This window comes from Heterocephalus glaber, unplaced genomic scaffold (genome assembly GCF_053883595.1).
Source record: "Heterocephalus glaber isolate CG9 unplaced genomic scaffold, H.glaber_assembly_v1.0 deba00001497, whole genome shotgun sequence".
Lineage (NCBI taxonomy): Eukaryota > Metazoa > Chordata > Mammalia > Rodentia > Bathyergidae > Heterocephalus > Heterocephalus glaber.
This window is the reverse complement of record NW_028258320.1, coordinates 64658264-64682360: the sequence shown is the minus strand read 5'-3', so window position 1 is coordinate 64682360 and position 24097 is coordinate 64658264. Positions and strand designations below refer to the sequence as shown.

The 24097-nt window shown below is 38.4% G+C and overlaps 1 protein-coding gene across 8 annotated transcripts in view; it reads left to right on the top strand.

Annotated features, from left to right (window-relative positions):
* Positions 1 to 24097, top strand: part of Sec23ip (SEC23 interacting protein) — a 77023-nt gene that overhangs the window by 29134 nt on the left and 23792 nt on the right. For 2 of the 8 annotated variants that reach the window (XM_004838817.3, XM_021253337.2), the window contains exons 14-19: positions 2861 to 3016; positions 3387 to 3489; positions 5126 to 5311; positions 5969 to 6131; positions 6808 to 6909; positions 12313 to 12688. In XM_004838817.3, the coding sequence (XP_004838874.1) occupies positions 2861 to 3016; positions 3387 to 3489; positions 5126 to 5311; positions 5969 to 6131; positions 6808 to 6889 (690 nt within the window). In that variant the 3' untranslated portion in view covers positions 6890 to 6909; positions 12313 to 12688. Of the gene's footprint in view, positions 1 to 2860; positions 3017 to 3386; positions 3490 to 5125; positions 5312 to 5968; positions 6132 to 6807; positions 6910 to 12312; positions 12689 to 12918; positions 13780 to 16286; positions 16586 to 17148; positions 21227 to 24097 lie in introns of those variants that run through there. The other 6 variants (XR_015440451.1, XM_021253335.2, XM_004838819.4 and 3 more) reach the window with 6 other exon arrangements.

Below are 24097 nucleotides of genomic sequence, written 5' to 3'. Positions count from 1 at the left end.
TTAGATCTTTGATCCATTTAGATTTTAGTTTAGTGCCTGGTGAGAGATAGGGGTCTAGGTTCAGCCTTTGGCATATGGAAAGCCAGTTTTCTCAGCACCATTTGTTAAAGAGGCTCTCTTTCCTCTTTAACTGATTCTTTGTCAAAGATAGCATAAGTGTCCCTGGAGTTGTTTCTGTATCTTCTATTCTCTTCCATTGATTCACAAGTCTGTTGTTTTGGCCAATACTGTGCTGTTTTTTTCACTGTAGCTTTGTAATACAACTTGTCAGGGAGTTTTAGGATTGTTTTCTCCAGTTCTGTAAGGAATGGTATTGATATTTTGATTGGAATTGCATTAAATCTATATGACAGTTTTGGAAGTATGATCATTTTTGGCTATATTGATTCTACCTATCCAGGAATAGGAGCTATCTTTCCATTTTCTGATACCTTCTTCAGTCTCCTTTTCAGAGTGCTATAGTCTTTGATGTAGAGGTCTATCACTTCATTAGGTTATGTTATAGCTAGTGTCTAGATGTCCCCCTGAAAGCCTCATGTAGTCATAGTTGGGGCTTTTGCAGAGGTGGCTGGATCTAGAGTGTATGATGCTGGGATTAAGGGTATTGAAAAAAATCAGTCCACTGATTGGTTTGACACCCACCCTAAGCTGGCTAGCCTAGATAGAATATAAAAGGGACAGAAAGAAGCTACTGTTGTCACTTGTAGTTTGGTGCCTCCTGCCTTCTGTCTTCTGCCTTCCATGACACCCTGCCTTGCAGCCAGCTGATTATGGACTGAAACCTACAAACTGTGACCTAAATAAACCTTTCCTCCCTTAACTTGTGGGTGTTGGGTATTTTGTCTCAGCAACTAGGAAAGTAACTACGACAGGTTAATTCTTAAGTATTCCATTTTGCTTGATGCTATTGTGAAAGGTATTGTTTCCTCAAATTTCCCTCTTGGTGAGTTTGTTGTTGGTGTACAGGAACACTATTGATTGTTGAGTGTTGACTTTGTATCCTGCTATATAACTGAATTTGTTTATTAGTTCTAGGAGTCTTTTGGTGGAGTTTTTTGGGCCTTCTATGCAAAGGATCATATCATTTGCAAATAATGATAATTTAACCATTTCCTTGCCTATCTATATCCCTTTTATTTCTTTCTCTTGTCTAATTGTTCTAGCTAATGTTTGAGAACTATATTGAACAGAAGTGGTGATAACAGATATCCTCCTCTTGTTCCTGACTTTAGAGAAAGGGAAAGCTTTCACTCTCTTATTTAGTATGATGTTGGCTGGTGGTTTGTTATAGATGGTTTTTATCAGATTGAGATAGAGATCTATTCCTATTTTCTTCAGGGATTTTTTTTTTTATCATAAATGGGTGTTAGATTATGTCAAAAGCTTTTTCTGTGTCTATTGAGATGATCATGTGATTTTTTTCATTGCTTGTATTTATGTAATGAATTACATTTGTTATTGCTCTTACTGATTCATACATCTTTATATGTTAGTAGTCTTTATCCCTTGTCATATATATTGCAGATATTTTTTTCCTGTTTGTAATTTTTCCTTTTTTCCCCTCCTTTTTTTTATGGTGGAGCAAAACTATCAAATTTGCAAACATAATGGCCAACCTAGGGATGTGAAGTCTTTTCTGTTAGAAGGCTGCCCAGTTAGTATAGTAGAAAAAATGTTGGATTTGGAATTAGAAGTGTTGGGTCTAAGTCCTCATTCTTTCACTGGCCACGTTCCTTTAGGTAAGTCATGTTACCCCTCTGAGCTTTACCATCTTCATCTGAGAAGTGGGCGTGGTGAGTTTTGCCTTCTCTCTCTCTTTCGGTAGACCTGCTGAGCATGTGGATTATGCCACTCACTTCTTTGCTCTCAAGATTCTAAAATGACAGACATTTTCCTGTCACTGTGGAAAAAATGAGATTTGCAAGTTTAGAGTACTATGCAAGTGGTCAGGCTATTCAGAGTGAGCTCTTTTGGGACAGATCATTTTATGGATGGAAGGAAACTTGCATTAGCTAGAGAAGATGAAAGTTATAATAAAAATATCACATATGGAATGCTTAAGGTCTGCCAGGCTCTTTGCTAAGCCCTTATGTGGATTTGGTTAATTTTTTCCTCTATGTTGGGTTTGATATTATTATAATCCCCACTTTATAGAAGAGGAAAGCTCAGTGGTGCTGTTGCCTGCTTCGCAAGTGGATGGTTCCGAATTTGATCCCTGGTACCAAAAAAAAAAAAAGAATCCTATAGACGAAGAAACTGAGGCAGAGGTGAGAGAGGTTACCCAAGGACACACAGTGAATATGAGGGAGATTCAAACTCAGGCAAAATGACTCCAGGTTCTGCAGTTCTGATCACAATTATAACTGTATAAATATAACAGTATTTACATACTGTGTTATACTAGGCAGTAAATTAAAATATAGTCAGGATGTACCAAACTGTAAATTTTTAAAGAGAAATCTTTTTAGTCCTTTAAGCTAATAACAACTATCTTTGAGGGGCATCATCTGTGTTTGAATGCTTGTAAATGTAGGTCCAACAATATTTGAAGACACTGGTTCCCGTGACACACTTGTTATCCTTGATACTCAGAGGCTGAGGCAAGAAGATCGTAAGTTTGAGTTCAGCCTGGACAACTTAGCAAGATCCTTTCTCAAAAGAAACAATAAGAAAGAGTAGAGAGGTAGCTCAGTGGTAGAGTGCCTGTGGGTTCAATCCCAAATATCTCCCTTCACCCCCCAACAACAACTACAAAACACCAAAAAACCAACCAACAAACAAAAAAACTTGAAAATTCAGAAGAATATTGTACTTTATGCTGTCGGAATGATCATCTTTTATTGGTATTTGGTTCTTTTAGGTTTCTGTTGTTCACAACTCATTAGACTTTGAACCAGAGATTTTCTTTGCTTTGGGATCTCCAATTGGTATGTTTCTCACTATTCGAGGAGTGGATAGGATTGATGAGAACTATAAGCTCCCTACATGTAAAGGATTCTTCAATATATATCATCCGGTGAGTGAATTAAATTGACTTTCTGTTTTGAAGAAGATGAAGAACCTGTCATTTTTATCTGAATAGATTCTCAGATTCGTATATCTTGGGAATTAATATTGATCCTGATTTTTTAAGGCTCAGCTCTCTTCCCAAGAGATATGGTCTCATACTTTCCAGTAAACTTTTCTTCAGAAAGCTGTTGTTCAAATAGTTCTCTTGCTTTGTTTGAAAAGTAATTTTACCACAAATCTAGAAATCTACAATTGCCAATATTTGAATAATAGAAAAAAGGCCAAACTCTCTGGTTTACCGGTTATCTCTTTTCTTAACCAGCTGAGGCATATAACTCAAAGCAGCTTTGCATCAGTTTCCAATTCTCTATTCACAGCTCGACCCAGTGGCATATAGATTAGAACCTATGATTGTTCCAGATTTGGACCTAAAAGCAGTTCTTATTCCACATCACAAAGGCAGAAAAAGACTTCATTTAGGTAAGAAATGAATATAAAAACTTGTTTCCTTCCTGTCATATTATAATATGTAATGAATTATGAAAATTTATTTATTCTTATAGAATGAATGTTAATTAAGTGCCTACTGTATTCAGAACTTTTAGTAAGGATTTGGAGGAGCTATAAAGTTATAAATGAATTGTTTCTTTGATGGGATTGTAATTGTCAAGGTAATTAGAAATGGGGTGGGGAGGTTGGTAATAAGGTGATAAGATTTATAATTAGATTTTGATAGTTTGGTTATAATTCTTGAAATTGGGAAGAAAGTAACATTTCAATTAATGACCAAACCATCAAGAAATAGATTTGATGTTGTCTAAATCAAATGAGTTTTATTTTCTTGCTAAGTAGATAAACTTTTCCTATTAAAAAAATACATCAAGTGGGGCTGGCAATGTAGCTCAGTGGTAGAATATGCTTAAGCTCTGGATTTGATTCCCCAGCACCACCAAAAATAAAAAATCATTAAACATAATGGATTGATAATTTCAAGTGGGGTTTAGATTTTGATTTTGTCTGTTAATGGCATATAGTACTTATCCTTAGGTTTAAAGGTTTGGGTGGAAGGGTTGAGTCTATAAAGAGAACAAATAATCATGTCTTCTTGTTTGTTTTGTTTGTATTTTGAGACAGGGTTTAGTTCAGGCTGGCCTTGAACCCTCTATATAGCCCAGGTTGGCCTGAACTCAAAGTGGTCCTCCTGCCTCAGCCTCCCGAGTGCTGGGATTACAGGCGTGTGCCACTATGCCCGGTTTATGTCTTCTTATTTAAAAGTATGTTTTTTATTTGTTTTGCTACAAAATATTTAACTCTTTGAAAGTTAAAATGAGAAATTTGAGAGTCAGTTGTGTTAATGTATATGCCTGTAGTTCTAGCATTCTGGAGGCTTAGTCAGGACTGCAAGCTAGATCAAGGCCAGTTTGGGCAACATAGCTAGACCTTATCTCAGAAAACAAAACAAGCAGGATGTAGTGGCACACGCCTATAATCTCAGCACTTGGGAGGCTGAGCCTGGAGGCCAGCCTGGGCTACATAGTGAGTTCAAGGCCAGCCTGAACCACATGGCAAGATCCTGTCTCAAAAAACAAAACAAACAAATGAAAAAAAAACACCCCACAAACAAAAAGAAGAAATTTAGTAACCCAGAGACCTTGAATTCAAATGTGATTATTATACAAGAGAAGTAGTCAAAGAATGGGGCTTTCCTTCTTTCTAAGTCGGAGGTTTAAATTGTGGTTATATCAGAATCTTAAATTCTCAAAGCTATTTCCCTATAACAGATTAGAAAAGCAGTGATTTTTAGTTTTGTGCACCCATTTTTTAAACTTCTAGTAAAAAAGTATATGAATGTGTTTATGTTTTTATGGTATTTAAACTTTTTTCTGAGAGAGGGAATGTGTAGGTTTAAACTGGATCATATTAGTCATTTAAAAAAAAACAGAATAAAATGGTCCATGGCATTTTACCATGTTGAAGGCTCTTGGCTGAGACACTCTAAATATTTGGCATTTGGGGGAAGAGATCCTAACCTGTCTGAGAAGAAAGTTAACTTTTTATTTCTGTGGTGCAGAATTTTACCAGTGACTAATTTGGTGTGTCATCTTAATCTCTTTAGAGCTGAAAGAAAGTCTCTCTCGTATGGGATCTGATTTGAAGCAGGGTTTTATTAGCTCTCTGAAAAGTGCTTGGCAGACACTGAATGAGTTTGCCCGCGCTCATACCTCTTCGACTCAGTTGCAAGAAGAATTGGAGAAAGTTGCCAATCAAATCAAAGAGGAAGAAGAAAAGCAAGTAGTTGAAGGTAAATTTGACATTTGAGGAATTTTCCAGGACAAATGTTATATATGAACATAGCAAATGTAAATTATTTAAGGATGCTTTTCTTTTCTAGTCTTTTTTTGTGAAATTGTGTAAGTTCTGCCTATAAAGAAGAATCTGTTATGATAGATTATAATTTTAGATACACTTCAAAAAATCGATGTCATCCTTTGTTAACTAGGTTTTTTTCCCTGACAGTTACTGAACTTTTTACCCTGCTATTTTAAAATTTCATTGTGATTCTTAAGACATGAATGAAATATTGAGAACTGTGTTTGTATTCAGGCATTTTAAAGACTTACTATGAGAAGTTACTGTCCTGTTACCGTTTATCTGTGTCCTTGTAGACTTCGTATGCCATAATTTTTTGACTTTCAAATTCTAATTCTATTTCCTTTCTTTCTGCAATGCTGTCTCACCCCTAATCTTCACAACTTCTGTCAGCTATTGGCTCTTTCTCCTCTCTCTCAGAGAACCAGTCCCTCTTCCCCTGTTCTTTGGAGGAATGGGGAGTGAGCCTGGTATCTCACCACTTGCTACGTGTGTCAAGCAATATTCTGATTGAGCCCAGAAAGTCAGCTAAAGTCAAAGGATAATAATTAAATGATTGACTTTGATATTGAAATGGTTTAAATTCTAGCAGAAAAGATTGTTGAAAGTCCAGATTTTTCCAAGGATGAGGACTACTTAGGAAAGGTTGGAATGTTAAATGGAGGCCGCCGAATTGATTACGTTCTTCAAGAAAAGCCAATAGAGAGTTTTAATGAATATCTTTTCGCTCTTCAGAGTCACTTATGCTATTGGTAAGTATTCTTCACTTTGATAATATTTGAGTGGGCTTTGGGTGTGAGTACATACAACATTCAAGTTTTAATGATTCATCATTTGATAGGGATTATTAATAATTTGAACTCCCATATATTAAAATATCATTTTCCCTTAGCTTTCTAAAAAATTCAGAATAGGGCCGGGGATTTAGCTCGCTGGTTTTGCCGCCTGCCGCGCAAGCGCAAGGACCCGAGCTTGATCCCTGGTACCAAAAAAAAAAAAAAAAAAAATTCAGAATAGAGATAGGAAGGAAATTAGTTTGTGATACATATTTCTGACTTGTTGTAATCTTTGTAGGTCTGCATGTAATTTGAATTTTCCACAAGGTGGCAATATGTCATCTGCCTTTGACCAAGACCGTTGGTACTTGCACACTGCTTTTGTAGGCATGTCTTTCACATTGGAAGTGGTAGGGACTTTGAAAAGCCATTCTTCTTTATGTCCTTGTCACCAAGAATTGCAGTACTATTTTTCAGTTTATCAGTTTGTGTTTGTGCATATTTTAAGGGCAGCTCTGAGATCACAGTACTCTGCCACAGTTTGGTATTCTTAGAATTGAATAGAACAACAAAGTTGCATTCACTATTTTTGTGCATAGAGGTTAATTTCTACTAAATGCCTCTTAAATAAATGTGCTTTTCTTTTTAATAGGGAATCTGAAGATACTGCCCTATTACTACTTAAAGAAATTTATCGAACGATGAACATTAGTCCAGAGCAGCCCCAGCATTGATCAGAATTCCCTTTTACTGTGTGAGTTTATTCTTATTATATGTATAAATTCTCATTGTTTGCATTCTGAAGTCATTTGTATGGAGTTGATGTTGACTGCAATTTTTCTGTTTCCTCTGAGGTATTTTTTGTAGTTGATGTTTAAATTCTGAATAGAGACCATAAGAAAGGGAATTGGTTTGCAATATATATTTCTGACTTATTACCTTGTTTTCAAATCTGTATAGAAATTGAGTTCCTTCATTTTTAGTTTCTCTTAAAAAAAATAGGTATTCCCAGGAATACCAGTTAGGAATTCATTGGGCTGTAGATCCCAGAACCCATTTCATAATACCTTAAACAAATAGAGACTCATTTTTCTTCTGTAATAGGAAAGGGTTTCTCTGTTTGTGTGGTAGTGGGGATTGAACTCAGAACCTTGCACTTGCAAGGCAGGCACAGTACAAGTGAGCTAAATTCCCGGCCCTTAGGGTTTCTCTGTTGAATAATGCCACCAAACACCCAGACTGCTGATACCTTTCTGCCTCTATGTTGGCTCTTACTGCCTCATGGTTACAAGATTCTTCTGTAGTTCCAGACATCATGTCTTTATTCACAGCATGAATAAGGTGTGGGAAAGGGCAGAAAAGCAAAAGTATGCCCAGAAGTGCACTCATATCTATTGAGTAGGCCTAGGTTCCCTTCCCCGGGAGTCTGTATGAGGGATTGTGATGTTGATATTGTCAGTATTCCCAATCCTCATAGAGGGAAGGAAGAGAAAGGGGTTAAGTCTGTGATCAGTTAGCCAACCTGCAAATGGGGCATGCTGTGTATTCTAACTCTCCTCCTAAGATAGTAGATACCTGTTTTTCCTCAGTACATTATGTATTACTTTTAAAAATTTGCAGTATGGCTGGGGATTTAGCTCAGTAGTTCCGCTGCCTGCCGCGCAAGTGCAAGGTCCTGAGTTCGATCCCCAGTACCAAAAAAAAAAAATTTGCAATATGTATTTTTTAAATTAGAAATTTTAAAGCCTTCAAAAAAGTGAAATACAAAGTACTGAGTTATAAATTGCAAAATAAAAGTTCCTAGCACATTTTGGTTTTCTTATGGTTAATGGTAAGTGAAGATTCCCTTCAACTTACACTGTCTCATTTTAGAGAAACAAGTGGTGTTCCCTGAGAGCAGTTTTTCTATGGATATTCAAGCAAATAGTCATACAGGGGACATCACTGGTGACCTTGACCGAAGCTGTTTTAATGTCACAGAGGGGTGGGGGCGGTCAGACTGGTTGAGGGGAAGTGAGTGATCACTGGAGAAGAAGCTTTGCTTGTTAAGTCACTGAGTTGCTCAAGCTGGGCTTGAATTGTGATCCTCCTGCTTTAAACTCTCAGAATGCTAGGGGCTGCGGATTTAGCTCAGTGGTTCTGCCACCTGCCTTGCAAGCTCAAGGTCCCAAGTTTGATGCCCAGTACCAAAAATAAATAAATTAAAATTAAAATAAAAAAAAAACAACTCAGAATGTTGAGATTATAGACATGTGCCTTCACACCCAGCTTGGTTGCTATTTTGTAGCCTATTTTTTCCCCTTAATTTATGATATAATTTTCCCATATCAGCCTACACCGTGTATGTGTGTGTGAGGGTATTGACAGTTCTTGTTTGTTTTTATGAATGGGTTATACATAATACTTGATTCAACTTTTAAAGTGGTAGAGTGAAAAATACCACCCATACCTCTTCCTCAGCTTCCCTACTCAGAGGTAACCAATGATCCAAGTTTTTTGTATGCTTCCAGACATGTGTTTACACGTACATACAGGCACACACACACAATTTTTTCATTTCTAAAAGACAAGTGATATAAGAATTAACGAACTGTTCTTACCTTTGTGTCTTGGAGATTGTCTCATATCCATCCATCCATCCATGCTTCCATCTTTCCATCCATGCATCCATCCATCCGTCCATCCAGTATTTTTTTGAGGGTCTTATTAAGTGCTAGGTGCTGTTCTAGGTGCTGGGGTTCACAGCAGTGGACCAAAAATCTCTACCCTTAAGGGTCCTACTTTCTCTAGGGAAGACAGAAAGTAAAAAAACCAGTTGCATTGGGCAACACTGTCTCTGGTAAGGTGCCACTTCAGCAAGTGAGTCGTGAATATCTTTTCAGGTAGAGAGGATATATATCAGAACATGAGAGCTGCCTCATTCTTTTTAGTGTACTCCTTTGATTGTTGCACTCTTAATTTGTTTAAATAGTCCCCTATTAGAATTTAGGTTATTCTAATCTTTTATTAGTACAAATAATACTTCCATGATATATTTGAATAGTTGCATTACATTGCATTTTATAGTTATACTATTTATCCCTTATTGTTTGGTGTTAGGTGATTTTCCAGATTTTCATTATCATACCATAATTCTGACATATAGTTTTGCATACTACTTGCATTTCTGTTTGTTTGGGACGAACTCCTAGAGGTAGCATTTTTAGATCTAAACGTATTGTACTTACTGTTTTTTTTATTTTATTCATTAAGTTTATCGGTACATTTTAGGTATACAGTATGATGATATTCATCAATACGTGATATATCTTGATTCTATTTTTCCCCTGTTCCCCTGCCCTCCCTTTAACCCCTCCCCCCCTCCCTATTTACAAAGACTTTGTTTCGTTTTTTCCTTTTCTCGTATTTTGTCCTTTCCCTTCTTTCCTCCCCTTTCCCCTTCCCCTTTCTTTTTGGACCTTTTCTTCCTATTTCACATTATTATACATTTTGGTCCTCATTTACACTTTCTCACACCAGAGAAATTATTTGGTATTTACACATGTGTGTTCTATTTATTTCACTTAAGCTCACTTTTTTTTTTTTTGGTACCCAGGATCAACCTCAGGACCGTGTGCTTACCAGGCAGGCGCTGTGCCACTGAGCTAAATCCCCGGCCCTTACTCTTGTTTTTCGAGATGGTCTCATTATGTAATGCAAGCTGGCCTTGAACTAATGATCTTGCCATAGCCTCCACAGTGCTGAGATTACAGCAGTACCTCTGTGCCTGGCAGAACATTACATACTTTGAAAAGTTTTTTGATGCATACTTATTGCTAAATTGCGTTCTAGAAAAGTTGTTGAATTTTCGTATCTGTGGTCAATATGCCTGTTTTCTACACCCTTGCCAACACTGAGCATTGCTACTGTATTTTTTGTAATGTTGCCTGTTTCATAGTCAGAAATTATTATATAATTTTTATTTACCTTTCCATCACTAGTGAAGTGGAACATTTTTGGTGTATTTAACTGCCTCCTTATATTTCTTCTTCTTGCCTGTTCTTGACCTTTGTGCAGTTTTCTGGAGGTGTGAGGTGGGGTCCTCGTGTTTCTCAAAGATTTATAATTACGATTTTTAAGGATACTAACTTTCAGTCCTTGCAGATTCGTTTTCCAGTGGATACTTGCCTTTTATTTTTGTTTATGCTTTAAATGCTTATTTGGGATAGGTGGGTATGGTGGGTAGCTTGTCTTAAAATAAATAATATATGTACTTTTAATTTTTTTTTTTTTTGGTACTGGGGATTGAACTCAGGACCTTGCACTTGCAAGGCAGGTGCTAGAACCACTGAGCTAAATCCCCGGCCCAGTATACTTTAAATTTTAAGTATTTAGATATTTATATTTGTTATATTTCTAAATGACCTTGTTTTATTTCTTTTTTGTTTGTTTTTTGGGTACCAGGGATCAAACTCGGGTCCTTGCGTTTGTGTAGCAGGCAGTGAAACCACTGAGCTAAATCCCTAGCCCTCTTTTGTTTTATTTCTAAATGACTTTTTCATTTACTTTATAGTTTAAAAGAGTATGGGGTTGAGGATATAGCTTAGTGGCACAGCACCTGCTTAGTTAGGGCAAGGTCCTGAGTTTGATCCTGGCACCCCCACACAAAAAAATTAAGACAGTGGTCTTGAGAAAGGTTTAACCATTTTTTTTTTGTACTGGGGATCGAACTCAGGACTTTGTGCTTGCAAGGCAGGCGGCGCAAGAGTTAATCATTTTTGCCTGTGCCATATATTAATTAATGTACCCTTTTGCCAGTGATTTGATGTTTCTATCTTATGATCAGTATTTGTTTTCTGGGTTTACCTTTCTTTTTTCTTGTCCTGCTAAGGATCAGCTCCAGGACCACATGCATGTGGAACAGTTCACTGTATCATTGAACTAGACTCCATCCTGTTTTTTTGGGCTTTCTGATCTCTTCTATCAACTTTCTAATATATTTCATTTCAAGTCATGTATTTTTCACACTTTAGCCTAAGTTTAGAAAGCTCTTTGCATCAGGTGTTGAGGGGGAAGTTAAGTTCCAGAGAACTGGCATTGTCTTCTGTCAGCCACTGGGGGGCACTACCTGGTTGTGTCTACTTAAGCTGATTTCTCTGCTGGAATGTTCTTGGACATGCTAGGAGTGTGAACTCAGACCACAAAATGCACAGGCTGAGCGGGCTTAGTTACCATTTGGTTAGAGAATTTTTTTCCCTCTTCCCTTTGCAGGCTTCTTCACCTCCTTTCTGCGTGTAGGGTTTTTCCCTCTACCCCTCATTAAGGCTGTAGCCATTTTGATGTCCCCTCTTTGAGGAGGGCCTTTGACTCTTTTTGTGATCCCTTTTCTGAGCATCTTTCTTTTTTTTTTTCTGAGCATCTTTCTTTACATAAAACAGTGGGATGTCCTGTGGTGTTTTAATAATTTTAGCTTTATGTTTTTTCATATCTGGCAGTACAAGTTCTTAGTATACAATAGTTTTGACCATTATCTCAAGTTAATTTTGAAATGATGTAAGTTCCTGTGACTGTCCCCCCACAAAACAAAACCCAAATAATGGCAGTTCTAGGATTTTGTTTGTTTTTTGGTACTGGGGATCGAACTTGGGTCCTTGCCCTTGCAAGGCAGGTGGCGGAACCACTGAGCTAGATCCCCAGCCCAATCCTAGGATTTTGATGTTACCTAATATGAAAACTTTCACATGTGATTTGTTCAACATAATATTTTATTTTCTCTTATTTTTATCTTTAAAATTTTGACTAGAATTTAATCTTCTAATGTAATACTAATACGACAAAATAATTAAAATATACTTGGTTCATTCATAGATGAGCTTGGCTAAATTATACTACTATACTTTTTAGAATTATTCTTTAAAAATTAACCTGGCAGATAATCAACTTAAAATTTTATCTTTTATTTTCCATACTTGCTTTGTTACAAAGATTGTTGGGCTCTTTAATTATATTGACTGTACCTGGTATACTCTTATTCCACAAGGCTTTGGCTCACACACTGCAGTACTTGTCTGTAACGTTGGGCACTTGACTCTATGTTCTTTTGCTGAAACAGCAGTGCAGTATTATCTTACTACTCTAAGTTCATAAAATTTACTGAGAATTTTTTTTTCTTTTTAAGATTTGTCTTCACAGAAAGTCTCACTATAAATTACATCACTGAGATTCCTCAAAGGATGTTTCCAGTTTTCTCCTGTGATGAATGACAGAAAAGCAATTCATCAACAGTTGCTCAGATACAAATCTCAGATGTAGGGAATCATTTAAAAGAAAATATACAGTGCAAAAAGATAATGAAAAAAATCAGTACCACATTTGGACAGTATAGATGAAAAGACGCAATTATAAAAATAATGCAATGAAAAATTCCTCAGATTTGTTTGGTTGTATAGCTGTCAAAGTTAAGTGTGACCTCAATGAAGAAATATTTGTAGCATGCAAATAGTTTTGTTTAAGAACTATTGTCAGTGGACAATTAAACTTAGATTTTTCTTTTATTAATGCAGTATGTTCTTTACTGATTTCTTGAGACGCTATTAATAACGTGATTTTTAGAACTTATGTTGTACTTTAAATGGGAATTGTAGTTCTGAGCTGCCTTGATGCAGGGTCATTTCTGTTTGTGAAGAGGAAGGGGCCAAGATCACTGATGCACCGAGCTGGATATGAGGGTTTACAAAGCCTCAGCAGCATTGCCAACAGCCCAGCTGTGTTCCTTCCTTTCCAGAACCCTGAAGAGCTCTCCTGGCCTGTCCACCACCCCCAGTAGAAGGAAGGAGCACATTATGAGTTTACATTTTGTCACCAATGGTAGTTGTACAGTTGCCCCGTTGCTGATGTTCCAGTTCATGTGAGAACCAAAATAGAGATTTTATTTTTTGGCTTGCATTGATTTCATTTATACCAAAGTGCTTGAAAGTACAAAATGTACTGCTTCTAGGATATAAAACTACTTCATGAAAAGATGCTCTGCAATGTTTCACTTTGTTTTACTATAAATTCAAATTATCTAAATATTTTCCTAATACTGTACGGGAATTCTGATTTTCTTTTGTTACGTAGCAGAAATATTTTACATTGTTTATATAGTTCTCATGGAACATGGAATTTTTTGAAAGCAACATGATACACATTTTTCGTGTGTGTGTGTATATATATATATATATATATATATATATATATATTCTAGTTGGTGTGAATAAAACAGTAAATCAATGCATTTTGGAAGTAACAAACTTCTTTATTACTCATGTCTTCCTTAAAAGTATTTCCGTGAATTCAGTGTTCATTCTCTTTTCATAGTAGCTGCCATGTACTTAATACATAATGTCAGCATTATAAAACAGTAAGATTTTAGAACTGCGATTGATCCCAGACAACATATATTTTGAACCACGGACACAATACAAAAGGCCTTTTCCAGACTGGTAAGTGGTAGATCTGTCTGGAAGATGGTTTTCTTGAGTCTTTTGGCCTTCATTTCTCTATACCAGGACAATTTTTACTTCTCAATTCTAATGAAATGATAAAAAATGATGGTTACTTATGTATATTTTAATAAAATCTAGTTTGATTTTTCAACTTACAATGAGTTTTGTTTATATGGTTCTACCTGTGTCTTCTGAGTAAGGGGCAATAGAGAAGGGATGCTTGGACCAGTGTCCATGAAGAAATATATAACAGCTAAATGTCTAGATTCTTGCCATTTCATTTTAATACTTGAGGAAACATAAAATAGAATTGTTTGGTTACTGCCTTTGAACATATTTTTCCATCACTATCGTGTTCTTTTTTTTTCTTGCAGTACTAGGAATTGAACCCAGGCTACATGCCCAGCCCTTTTCATTTTTTATTATGAGAAGGGTCTTGCTAAGTTGCCCAGACTGGCCTCAAACTTGGAATTCTCCTGTCTCAGCCTCTTGAATATCTGGGCTACTTAGGCAGACTCTTATTTAGGGAGATCCTGTCTCAAAATTAAAACGGCTGGGGATGTAGTTCAGACCAGAGGTTGTGGGTTCAATTCTCTGTGTTGCAAACAACAACAAAACCAAAACCAAACAATTTCCCCCCATGTGTCCCCTGAGGGCAGTCTGTATTGACATCCTGTTCACTGCTGTTACTCCCATGACTAGCACAGAGTCTTGCCACAGAGTAAGTCACTTTCCAAATATTTGTTGAATAAGGAAGTTTAAAAAGTTAAAACCATACTGCCAGCATACACTAAAATTATTTTTAAAATGTTAAAACCATAATTTAACACTGGGAAGAAACCTCCGAGAACTGTGTTGATTAGTGGTTTGCCAATTCTTAGAAAGTAGCAGAACCCTTTCTCAAATGCAGTTATTTTCACATTTCAGTCCATAAATGAGAGTGCAGCTACTGAGTAAAGCTTGCGTCTTTTCCTCAGGAATAGCTCATCTCCTCCTGGAGACCTTCCACCCCACCACCTACTCTGGATTAGTGCCCTCATCTTCCCCAGTGAGGAAAGTCCAAACTCTAGTTGTTCTGGAAGTGTTTCACGTGTGGAGTTTGGGACTTAAAAAAATCAGCTTCATAGGTGCCGGGGATTTAGCTCAGTGGTTTCGCCGCCTGCTGCGCAAGCGCAAAGGCCTGAGTTTGATCCCCGGTACCAAAAGAAAAAAAAAAATCAGCTTCTGAACTTGAAGGTAGAGTGATGATTAAAACCAGAATATAATTAAGAGAAAATGAAACAACACTGATTAGAGTACCGTGTAGTAATTTTTGAGGTAAGTATGTTACTTGAAAGATGTGATCCACATGGACTCTAATAACACTAGAGAATGGATGGACAGTACTAACCCAGCAAGGTGATCATATATTTGAAATTGTAACCTGGTTTGATTATAAGAAGAGTACCAGAGATCGGGATTGTCCCAGAAAAATCAGAGTTGGTTGGTGTTTGCAGTCATATTACCATTTCAGGCATCTGACGTAAACCCTGTACTCTAGGATTGTGCCTTAGTGTTCTCCAAGCGCTTGTCTGGTGGAAACCTGGTTGGCCCTTTTAAATTTTGCCACTTGGGAGGAGGGTGAATTGAGCTACAGACTCTGATTTTCTTCCAAGTTATGGTTCTCATTGTTACTAAAGTTAGCATTCTGGCTGAGAACAAGTCACCAAGGTTGCTGACATTTTTTTCCTACTATTGGCCATCTCCCTGCAGCACACACTGAATTGTCAACTGACTGTGTCCTCGATGTTTCTATGCTACTTTCACCAGGTTATCACTCATGTCCTGGTATTTGTCTTGTAAATTGAGCTTAACCAAAACTTCATAGCATCGTAAAGACATCTGGTATCTACCTGCCCTTATTTGTTGCAAGCTCTGCCTCTTAGCTGTGAGTCTTTGTACATGATTTTTCCCCCTAACCTCTCAGCAAAGTGTTTTTGTTATTTTTGTTTTGATCATTTTTCGATGTCATGAAATTCCTCCGCTTCATAGAGGGAAACACATCTAATGGTCCTCACATGCAGTGAGCACGCGAAACATTAGCTATGTATTGCTATGTTATTTTTCTTTTGCCATTAGCACCCAGATGCTAGGAAGACCTAGATCTTCATTGCCAAGTCACAGCCACTTCCTGTCCTCTCTGGGTAGTGCTTTGGCAAGGTTTCTGGTAGTTGGGTGCTGCCAGAGAGAAGCTTGGTCTGTTCAGAGACCTGTGAGGAACATGGGCTGAAGGTCTGCAGGTGTGTGGGGTGTGTAGTCCTGGAGAGGTAGAGTCATGAGGAGGAGGTGGGGTGGGTGGCAGGAGGTGAGCACTGCTGATGGCTATTTGCCAGTCTTGCTGCAGGTCTGTGGGGCTCTTACATAGGCAGGACCTGTGGAGAGTATCAGTGTGCCTGGTTCTCTACACCCATTTTGGGATAAGGATCAAGAAAACGCTTTTCTTCCTGATACTCATTTCTGTTTTAAAACCTCAGCTTTATTGCAGGGGCCCAAACATATGTGCCCCACACAACACTTTGAAAATAATTTTATATTGTTAGCATTAGAGCTCATGAAAAAATATAGGATCTTGGTTTAATACTTGCTTCTTTATGCTTTATGTGGAGTTCCTTTTGGCACCCAATAGGTGTATATCTGCTCAAGTGGACGTGGTGCAGAACACTGCTGGCCCTGAGGTTTTGGAACTTCTTGAAGATAAGGTGTGCCAGCTCCGGCAGAGGCAAGCCTTGCTGGCGAAACAAAGAGCAACATCCTGGGAACAATTTGATAAAGCTAACAATTCACATAATTGTCATCATGCCTTTCTAATATAAAATATGCACCCCTGTTCAAAAGAGCGGGTGTTTCTCAATTGTTTATTGTTTTATTGTTTCTCAATAAAATGGAGTTAAGTCAGTTCGGTGGAGTCCCTGACATTCCCATGAAGATATTCTGTCTCTTGTGTTTTCATTCTTCAGATCTAGTGTAATGAATTTGGGCAGCATACATGTGTAATATTAAATGATATAATTAAATATAGTACATATTAAATGATCACAGCATATCCTCAATATATGACATAAAATAATTTAGTGATAATCAACATAGCCATGAGGTAGTAGGCAAATAATGCATATTCATTAATGAGGAGTTGCAGTTCAGGTTTATGGACAGGTGGGAATTGGTCCACTTGGGATGATCTACCATGGTTTTCTTTCTTTTTTTTTTTTTTGGTACTGGGAATTAAATTCGGGACCTTGCACTTAAAAGGCAGGTGGTGGAACCACTAAGCTAAATCCTCGGCCTCTTTGATTTCTTGTATTAAAGAATAACTTTTTTTTTGTACTGGAGAATGAACCCAGGAAATGGTAATCTACTTCTTCAGCTCTTTATTTTGAGACAGGTCCTTAGTAAGTTGCTTGGCCTGGCCTCAGACTTGTGATCCTCCTGCCTTGCCGCCCCCCAGTGACCTTTTTCTTTTTCTCCTTTTTTCTTTTTCTTTTTTGCAGTACTGGGAATCGAACCTTGATTTTTTGCACTGAGCAACATCCCCAGCCCTTTTTATTTTGAGGCAATGTCTTGCTAAGTTGCCCCGATGGGCTTCAACTTGGGATCCTCCTTCCTCAGCCGCCCAGAGTGGTGAGATTACAGGTGTGCACTGCTACACTTGACTCCAAAGAGTGAGTTAAAGACTTTATTATGGAACTTTTGCACATACTTGAAAGAATGGAGGATGGTACAATGGATTCTCATGTATCCTCCCAGCTTCAGTGATAGTGTCTGATACCTAAAAACAAAAAACCAGGTAAATAAGGTGGCCAGTAAAAGGGGGTGAAAGTGCATTTATGGCTTGTAGAAAGATGTGAGGTGGGGGAGAGTTTCGCATATTGGTTGACTTAGGAAATGAAGTTATGCATGAAATGCAAAGGGAACTGTCTTAATTACCTTCTTCATTGTGAGGATAAAATACCTGACATCCACAAGTGAAGAAAGTTCTATTTTACCTCAGTTTGCAGAGACTAAAGTCATAATTGGCTGGCTCCAAGGCAGGCAGCATTGGCAGAGGGGCATGGCAGGCAGGAAGCAGTGGGCCTTCCTTCCTAACCTTCTTATTCCACCCAGGCTATAAGCCTATTGGTTGGTGTCATCCACACCCAGGGTGGGTCTTCTCTCTCCAGGAAGTCCATCATCCACACCCAGAACTATGCTAAAGCAATCAGTGGACTAATCTAGTATCACATACCCATGATTCAGCCACTCCCAAAAGTACCACCTATGAGTGTGTGAAGCTTTGAGGGGAAATCTAGATATAAACCATAACAAGAACCATATGGAATATGTTAAATGTGCTTTTCATTAAGTGATTTAAGAACATTTCTAGTGGTGCTTTTTGTGATCATGTAACAACAGCATTTATTCTTTTTTTGTTTGTTTGTTACGGGGGATTGAACTCTGGACCTTGTGCTTTCGAAGCAGGTGTGGTGCCACTGAGCTAAATAAATCCCTGGTCCATGCATTTACTCTTGTTTCAAGGAGCACTATTGGGAATACTGGCAGGTGCCTGCTGCCAGCCAGGATGCCCTGCTTTTCTGTTTCTCAAACCCTACACCTCAGCTGTTTTCCTCCCCACTTTTCTTTTCAGGGTAGACTTACCAGTCCAAAGTTGCAAAATTGTTCTGAAGAACACTTCTGACTCCTGGAGCAACATCAGGAGAACAAGGCTGCTGCTGATCTCTGAGTGTTGTTTACTGGAATAGAGGTGGGAAGGGACTGTTTGGGGTTTTTGGGGTGTTCAGTTTTTTACTGCAAGCTCAGCCTCCTTCCTGTAATGTTTACAGAAGCCTGTGATGTAGGTAACATCTTTCCCACATTCCAAATGAAAAAGCTGAGGCTCACAGATGCCAGCTGTCTTGTCCAGGGCTACATCTTTGTAGGGCAGAAGAAAGTGTGTGGTGAGCCTCAAAAATCAGAATAAAGGGAAGCCTGTTCCCTAAAGATGTTTTTCAAATACTTGCAAATTGTCAGCTTTTTTTTTTTTTTTGGCAAATATCTTGGCAGTCAAGACCCATTTCCTTTCTTATTTTCCTTTCTTTTCACAAGCAAAAATCTTTTCAAAGAATAACTGGGAGAAAAGGTTATGAGGTATAGATTATAATGGAATGCTCTTGGTTAAAGTATTTTTAAAAAATGTGTGTGTGGGAACCTCGTGCTAATGAAGATTCCCAAATATTGTTCTAAATGGAATCCAAATGTTTTTATAACTTCTCTTTAAACTGAAAGGGAAGGATAAATGTGAGCTATTCTATTCATCCTAAAGAGTGTAGAAAAATCCTCAGGCGGGGACCCTACCCCTGAATCTCTTAGTAGTCACTGCCAGGGCCCCGTTGTCCGTTCTCACTTCCATTGCTCTGGCCTCTTCAGCCTGGGCAGCTGGGGTGCCATCCCTGATGCCCTCCTAGCTTTCCTTCAGAGGCCTTGCCCTTCTCCCCTGTACTGCAGGGTGGGAAGAGCTGATGTCTTTGGTCCTGAAATTCCTGTCCTTCCTGTCTCCCCAGCCTGGCCCCTGGCCTTGCTTTCTACTCCCTCTGTACAAACTAAGCTACATTATTTCATTCTTTGCCCTCAAAGGACATTAAGAGGAGATAAACCCGATAGCTTATTTAATAAATGGTGTTGGAAAAACTGGATTTCAACCTGCCAAAGATTAAAACTAGACCCATACCTATCACCATGCACTAAATTAAGATCGAAGTGGATTAAAGATTTAAATATTAAGACAAACACTAAACTTGCTGCAAGATAAGGTAGGTAGAACTGTTGAAGACACTGGTATAGGAAAAGACTTTATGAACAAAACCTCAGTAGCATGGGAACTTGCACAAAGAATCAACAACTGGGATCTTATCTTATTAAAAATCTTCTGCACTGCAAAAGAAACCACCAACAGAGCTAAGAGACAACCTACAATGTGGGAAAAAAATTTCAGCAACTGTACCTCAGACAAAGGACTACTATCTAGAATATATAAAGAACTGAAAAAAAATCAGACCTCCCAAATTCAAAGACCCAATTCAAAAATGGGCATCTGAAATGAACAGACATTTCTCAGACAAAGAAGTAAAAGCAGCAAATAAATATATGAAAAAATGTTCAACATCACTGGTTATTTGAGAGATGCAGATGAAGACAACACTGAGATTCCACCTCACCCCAGAAAGAATGGCTGCTCTTAAGAGATCAACCAACAAATGCTGTTGGGGGTGTGGGGAGAAAGGAACCCTGCTCCATTGTTGGTGGGAGTGCAGACTGGTGCAACCACTGTGAAAATCAGTATGGAGATTCCTCAAAGAATTAGGCTTAGAGGTCCCATTTGACCCAGTTATCCCCCTGCTGGGTATCTTCCCAAAAGAATTAAAAGAATCATACCACAGTGATATATGTGCACCCATGTTTATAGTGGCACAGTTCGTACTGGAAACAGCCCAAGTGCCCATCGACTGGAAACTGGTTAAAGAAGATGTGGTTTTTTATAAAATGGAGTACTACTCAGTCATAAAGAATGAGAAACTAGAGACATTTATAGCTAAATGGATGCATATTGAGGCCATCCTCTTAAGTGAAATAAATAGGACACACGTATAAATACCGAATAGTTTCTCTGGTGTGAGAAACTGATAGTGTAATTAAGGATACACATGGATGAAATTGCCTAATAACATATTTCTCAGATTGTGTTTCCATCACGTGTGATATGACTGTATCAAAATTTAAATTAGGGAGAAGCTTGGCTTGTGTGGAGTCTGAGTTTTTTTCCAGACCACTATTTGTTCAGTGTCGGTTTTGGGAATCTTTCTGAAACAAATCACATCCTCTGGTGTCTTGTTGCTGCTTGAGATGCTTTTTTAAGTTACATGGAAAAATGTTTAGGTGCTTTTCAGTTTTGTTTTGGTTGAGTTCTACTGTATTTGAATATTATTGTAGTTTTTTCCCCCTTGCATTGTTCTTCTTTGAATGGTTTTAATTTTTGTATGTGTGTGTGTTTGATAATAAAGTTATTTTTTAAAAAAGAGGAAATAAACCCAGAGCTTCTACAGAAGACTTATTAAGACCCCTTCCTTTCCTCCCAGGTGCCTGCAGTTTAGTTCTGCCTGGCTCCCCTCAACCTGGCGCCTTCTTCCTCTATCAAGATGTGAATGGTAGTGTGCGTTTGTCACAGTGACATCAGGGCCCACATGAACTTATTAAGCTGCGAGAGTATAATGACATCTTCCCCTTCTGCTCTCCAGCATCTGTGCTATGCCATTAGTGAAAGCTGATAATGAAAGGAGATGCCCTGTTCTAGAAGATGCCATCGCCTGGTGAGATGGTCGTTAGGCGAGAAGTAACAGTTTGCTTAAGAATTTTGGATTTAGTGCTTTTATTTTTGTTCCCCTGGGGAAAAAAAAACTATTACAGAAATTTTTCCTGGAAAGATTTAAGCCTTTTCAAATTAGTATCTTGTGTCGAAAGATTTCCTTCAGGGCTGGGGATTTAGCTTAGTGGTTCCGCTGCCTACCTCAAAAGCAGAAGGTCCTGAGTTCGATCCCTGGTACAAAAAAAAAAAAAAAAAAAAAGATTTCCTTCAGTTTCTTTAAAATTAACGCGTTTGATAATTTCACTGCAAAGACTTTCTGGATAGCACCCAGAATCCTTAATTTGCCTGTTCTGGTGAAGTGTTGAGACGGGAAGGTAGGGCGTGGCAAAGCTGGCTGGGGCAGTAGGCGTGGCCTAATTACAAAATCCCAGGAGCATGTGCAGAACAGTTCCCAAAGCCCAGGTACTGTGGACTTCTAGGGAGAACCCTGGCAGGTTTTTTATAGGATAGCCTGTGTGTGTGACGTCAGCCTGGGAAATATGAAAGAAGAGGACACAGCCGCCAGGAAGAGCCACCTCACGGTAGCCCGCCCCATATCCTGTGGTGTATTTTTATTTTTCCTTTTTTATTTTATTATTCTCTCCCTTTTCACATGGCCCAAACTTGCTCTCCAGAGCCAGTTTCTCCCTTACCCTTCATTTTTAATTTTTCCTACCTCTAATAAATGTGAAACTGCCACCATTTTTGCCCTCTTCGTTCAGTTCTATGTTCGAGATGGAAAGAACCTAGAAACCACTTCCAGAAGGAGACTCTAGCACCCCAAAACCCAGTAACAGTGTCCCTTTTCTGTCATCCACAGTAGAACTTCTGCAGTCAGGTCTGGCTCTGCTTTGTCCTTCCAGCTTCTTGTTGTGGTATTGGTGCTGGTGATCAGACTCAGGGCTTTGTACGTGCCAGGCAAGCATTCTACCGCCACGCCACACCCCAGGCCCCTGTCAGCTTGTTTTGTTCTGTGTATGGGAAAGAGGGAGAAAGGGGGAAAGGGTTTGTTTCGTTCAGTCTTGGGGCAGAGTCTTAGGTCTGCAGCACACAGTTGTAGTGCGGTCTTCCTTCCTTTCCTTCCTTCCTCTCCCCACCAACCTCTAATTTTTTCTGCACTTGAACTCAGGGCATTTGCACTGAGGTGCATCCTCAGCCCATTTTTTGGTTTTTTCTTTTCAGTCTTCCTAAATCACTGAGTTGTCCAAATTGAGCTTGATCTTTCAATTCTCTAGCCCCAGCCCCTCAGAGGGTTGGGATTCCAGGCCTGTGCCACCAGGCCTGACTTGATGCCACATTTCTTTTTATTCTGAACTTATTTTGTATAACTCTTTTCAAAATTTATTTTCTGATGCCACTTTTCATTTTCCAGCAAATTTTAGAATCAAGCCCTAGATATCCCTGCATTTCCCCCTTTTCCAAATCAGTTTTTTCATCTTCTAAGGGTACTGCATCTGTGACTTTAGATGACTGTATCTAACCATATCCCTCTGTTTCTGTTGTGTGGCTCTAACAGAGTTTTATCCTGTGTATAATGACAATATTTTAACTTTTTTTTTGCCTGGTGGTACTGGGGATGGAACCCAGGGCCTTGGATGTGTTAGGCAAATGCTCTACCCCAGCGCACCACAATTTTGCTAACTAAAATAAATCTGTTAATCTCAACTGTTGTCAAATGTGATGAGTTTTGAGACTCAAAAAATATAAATCTCAGAAGAAGCATGTTAAAGCTAAGGTTTTTGAGTGTTTAGGCATCTCTTTAGTTGAATACATGCTGTTGTTTGTGTACAGAGAATTAAGCTGTCTGCCAGCTGGATTTCAGAGCCTGATCTGTCATTGCTTTCTTTAGCACTGAGAGGAAAACATCAACATTCTACTCACTGGCATCTCCGAAAGTTCTGGAAAACTCTCTTGAATTGCAAGAGTGATCATGTGCAGTAAGCAGGAACTAAATTCCCATTTGGCAAGACTCAAAGAGAAGGAATATTTAACATTTTTTAAAAGTTTTATAGATGCTGTTTAGATTTGCATAGTACAAATCCAAAACAGCTTGAAAGTGGTCACTTTTTACTTTTATGTCTGGAAGAAATTGCTTGGAAGTTCAAGTCCATTTATGTCCAACTTGATTCCAAAGCTGGTGAAATGTCCTTCACAGATTTTCTTATAGTGAACTTTTTTTTTTTTTTTTTGGTACTGGGGATCAAACTCAGGACCTTGCGCTTGCGAGGTAGGCGGCAAAACCACTGAGCTAAATCCCTGGTCTATAGTGAACTTTTAACAACTTAAGAAATATGAAAAGAATATGAACAACAATTTGGTTAAAAAGCCTAGTAAACCTGAAAGAAAATGTTCATTCTCATTACTTACCTTAAAATATAAATTAATATTTTTTAAAAAGTCTTTTCCTTAGTCTTTTTTCCCCCCCTCTCTTCTTGTGATATCGCTATGTTGCCTCGGCTGGTCTAAAACTCCTGGGCCCAAGCAATCTCCTTCCTCATCTCTCAAGTGTGAGACTGTAGGCGTGTGTCACCATGCTGGGTTAACTGCTCTTACTGGTGAATAAAAAACAGTGGCTAGTAGGGGAATTAATTGGTATATCTTTTCCAGAAAACAGTTTGGTGTGATAACGTGTCAAGAGCCATAAAATGATCTGTACCTTTTAGCGCAGTCATCACATGTTTAGAAATAGTCTTGCCAGGTGTGGCAGCACACATCTGTAACCTCAGCTACGTGTGATGCTGAGTCAGGAGGGTCACAAGTGTGAGGCCAGCCTGGGCAACTTAGGGAGACCTGTCTCAAAAAAATAAAATAAAAAGGGTTGGGAACATATCTTGGAAATAGAGCACTTGCCTAGAGTGGGTAAGTCCCTGGGATCAGTCCCCAGTACCACCACCAAAAAAGAAAGTCTTAAAAATGGATAGAGATTAATATTATTTATCCTAAGGAGTGGAAACCTGGAAACAAATGTTCAGTGGTTAAACAAAATAAGATGGTCAGTTTGGGAAGAAATTAGAAGAAGGAGGAGAAGAATGGAAGAGTGTCTCAAATACCTTGTCTTTTTTTTT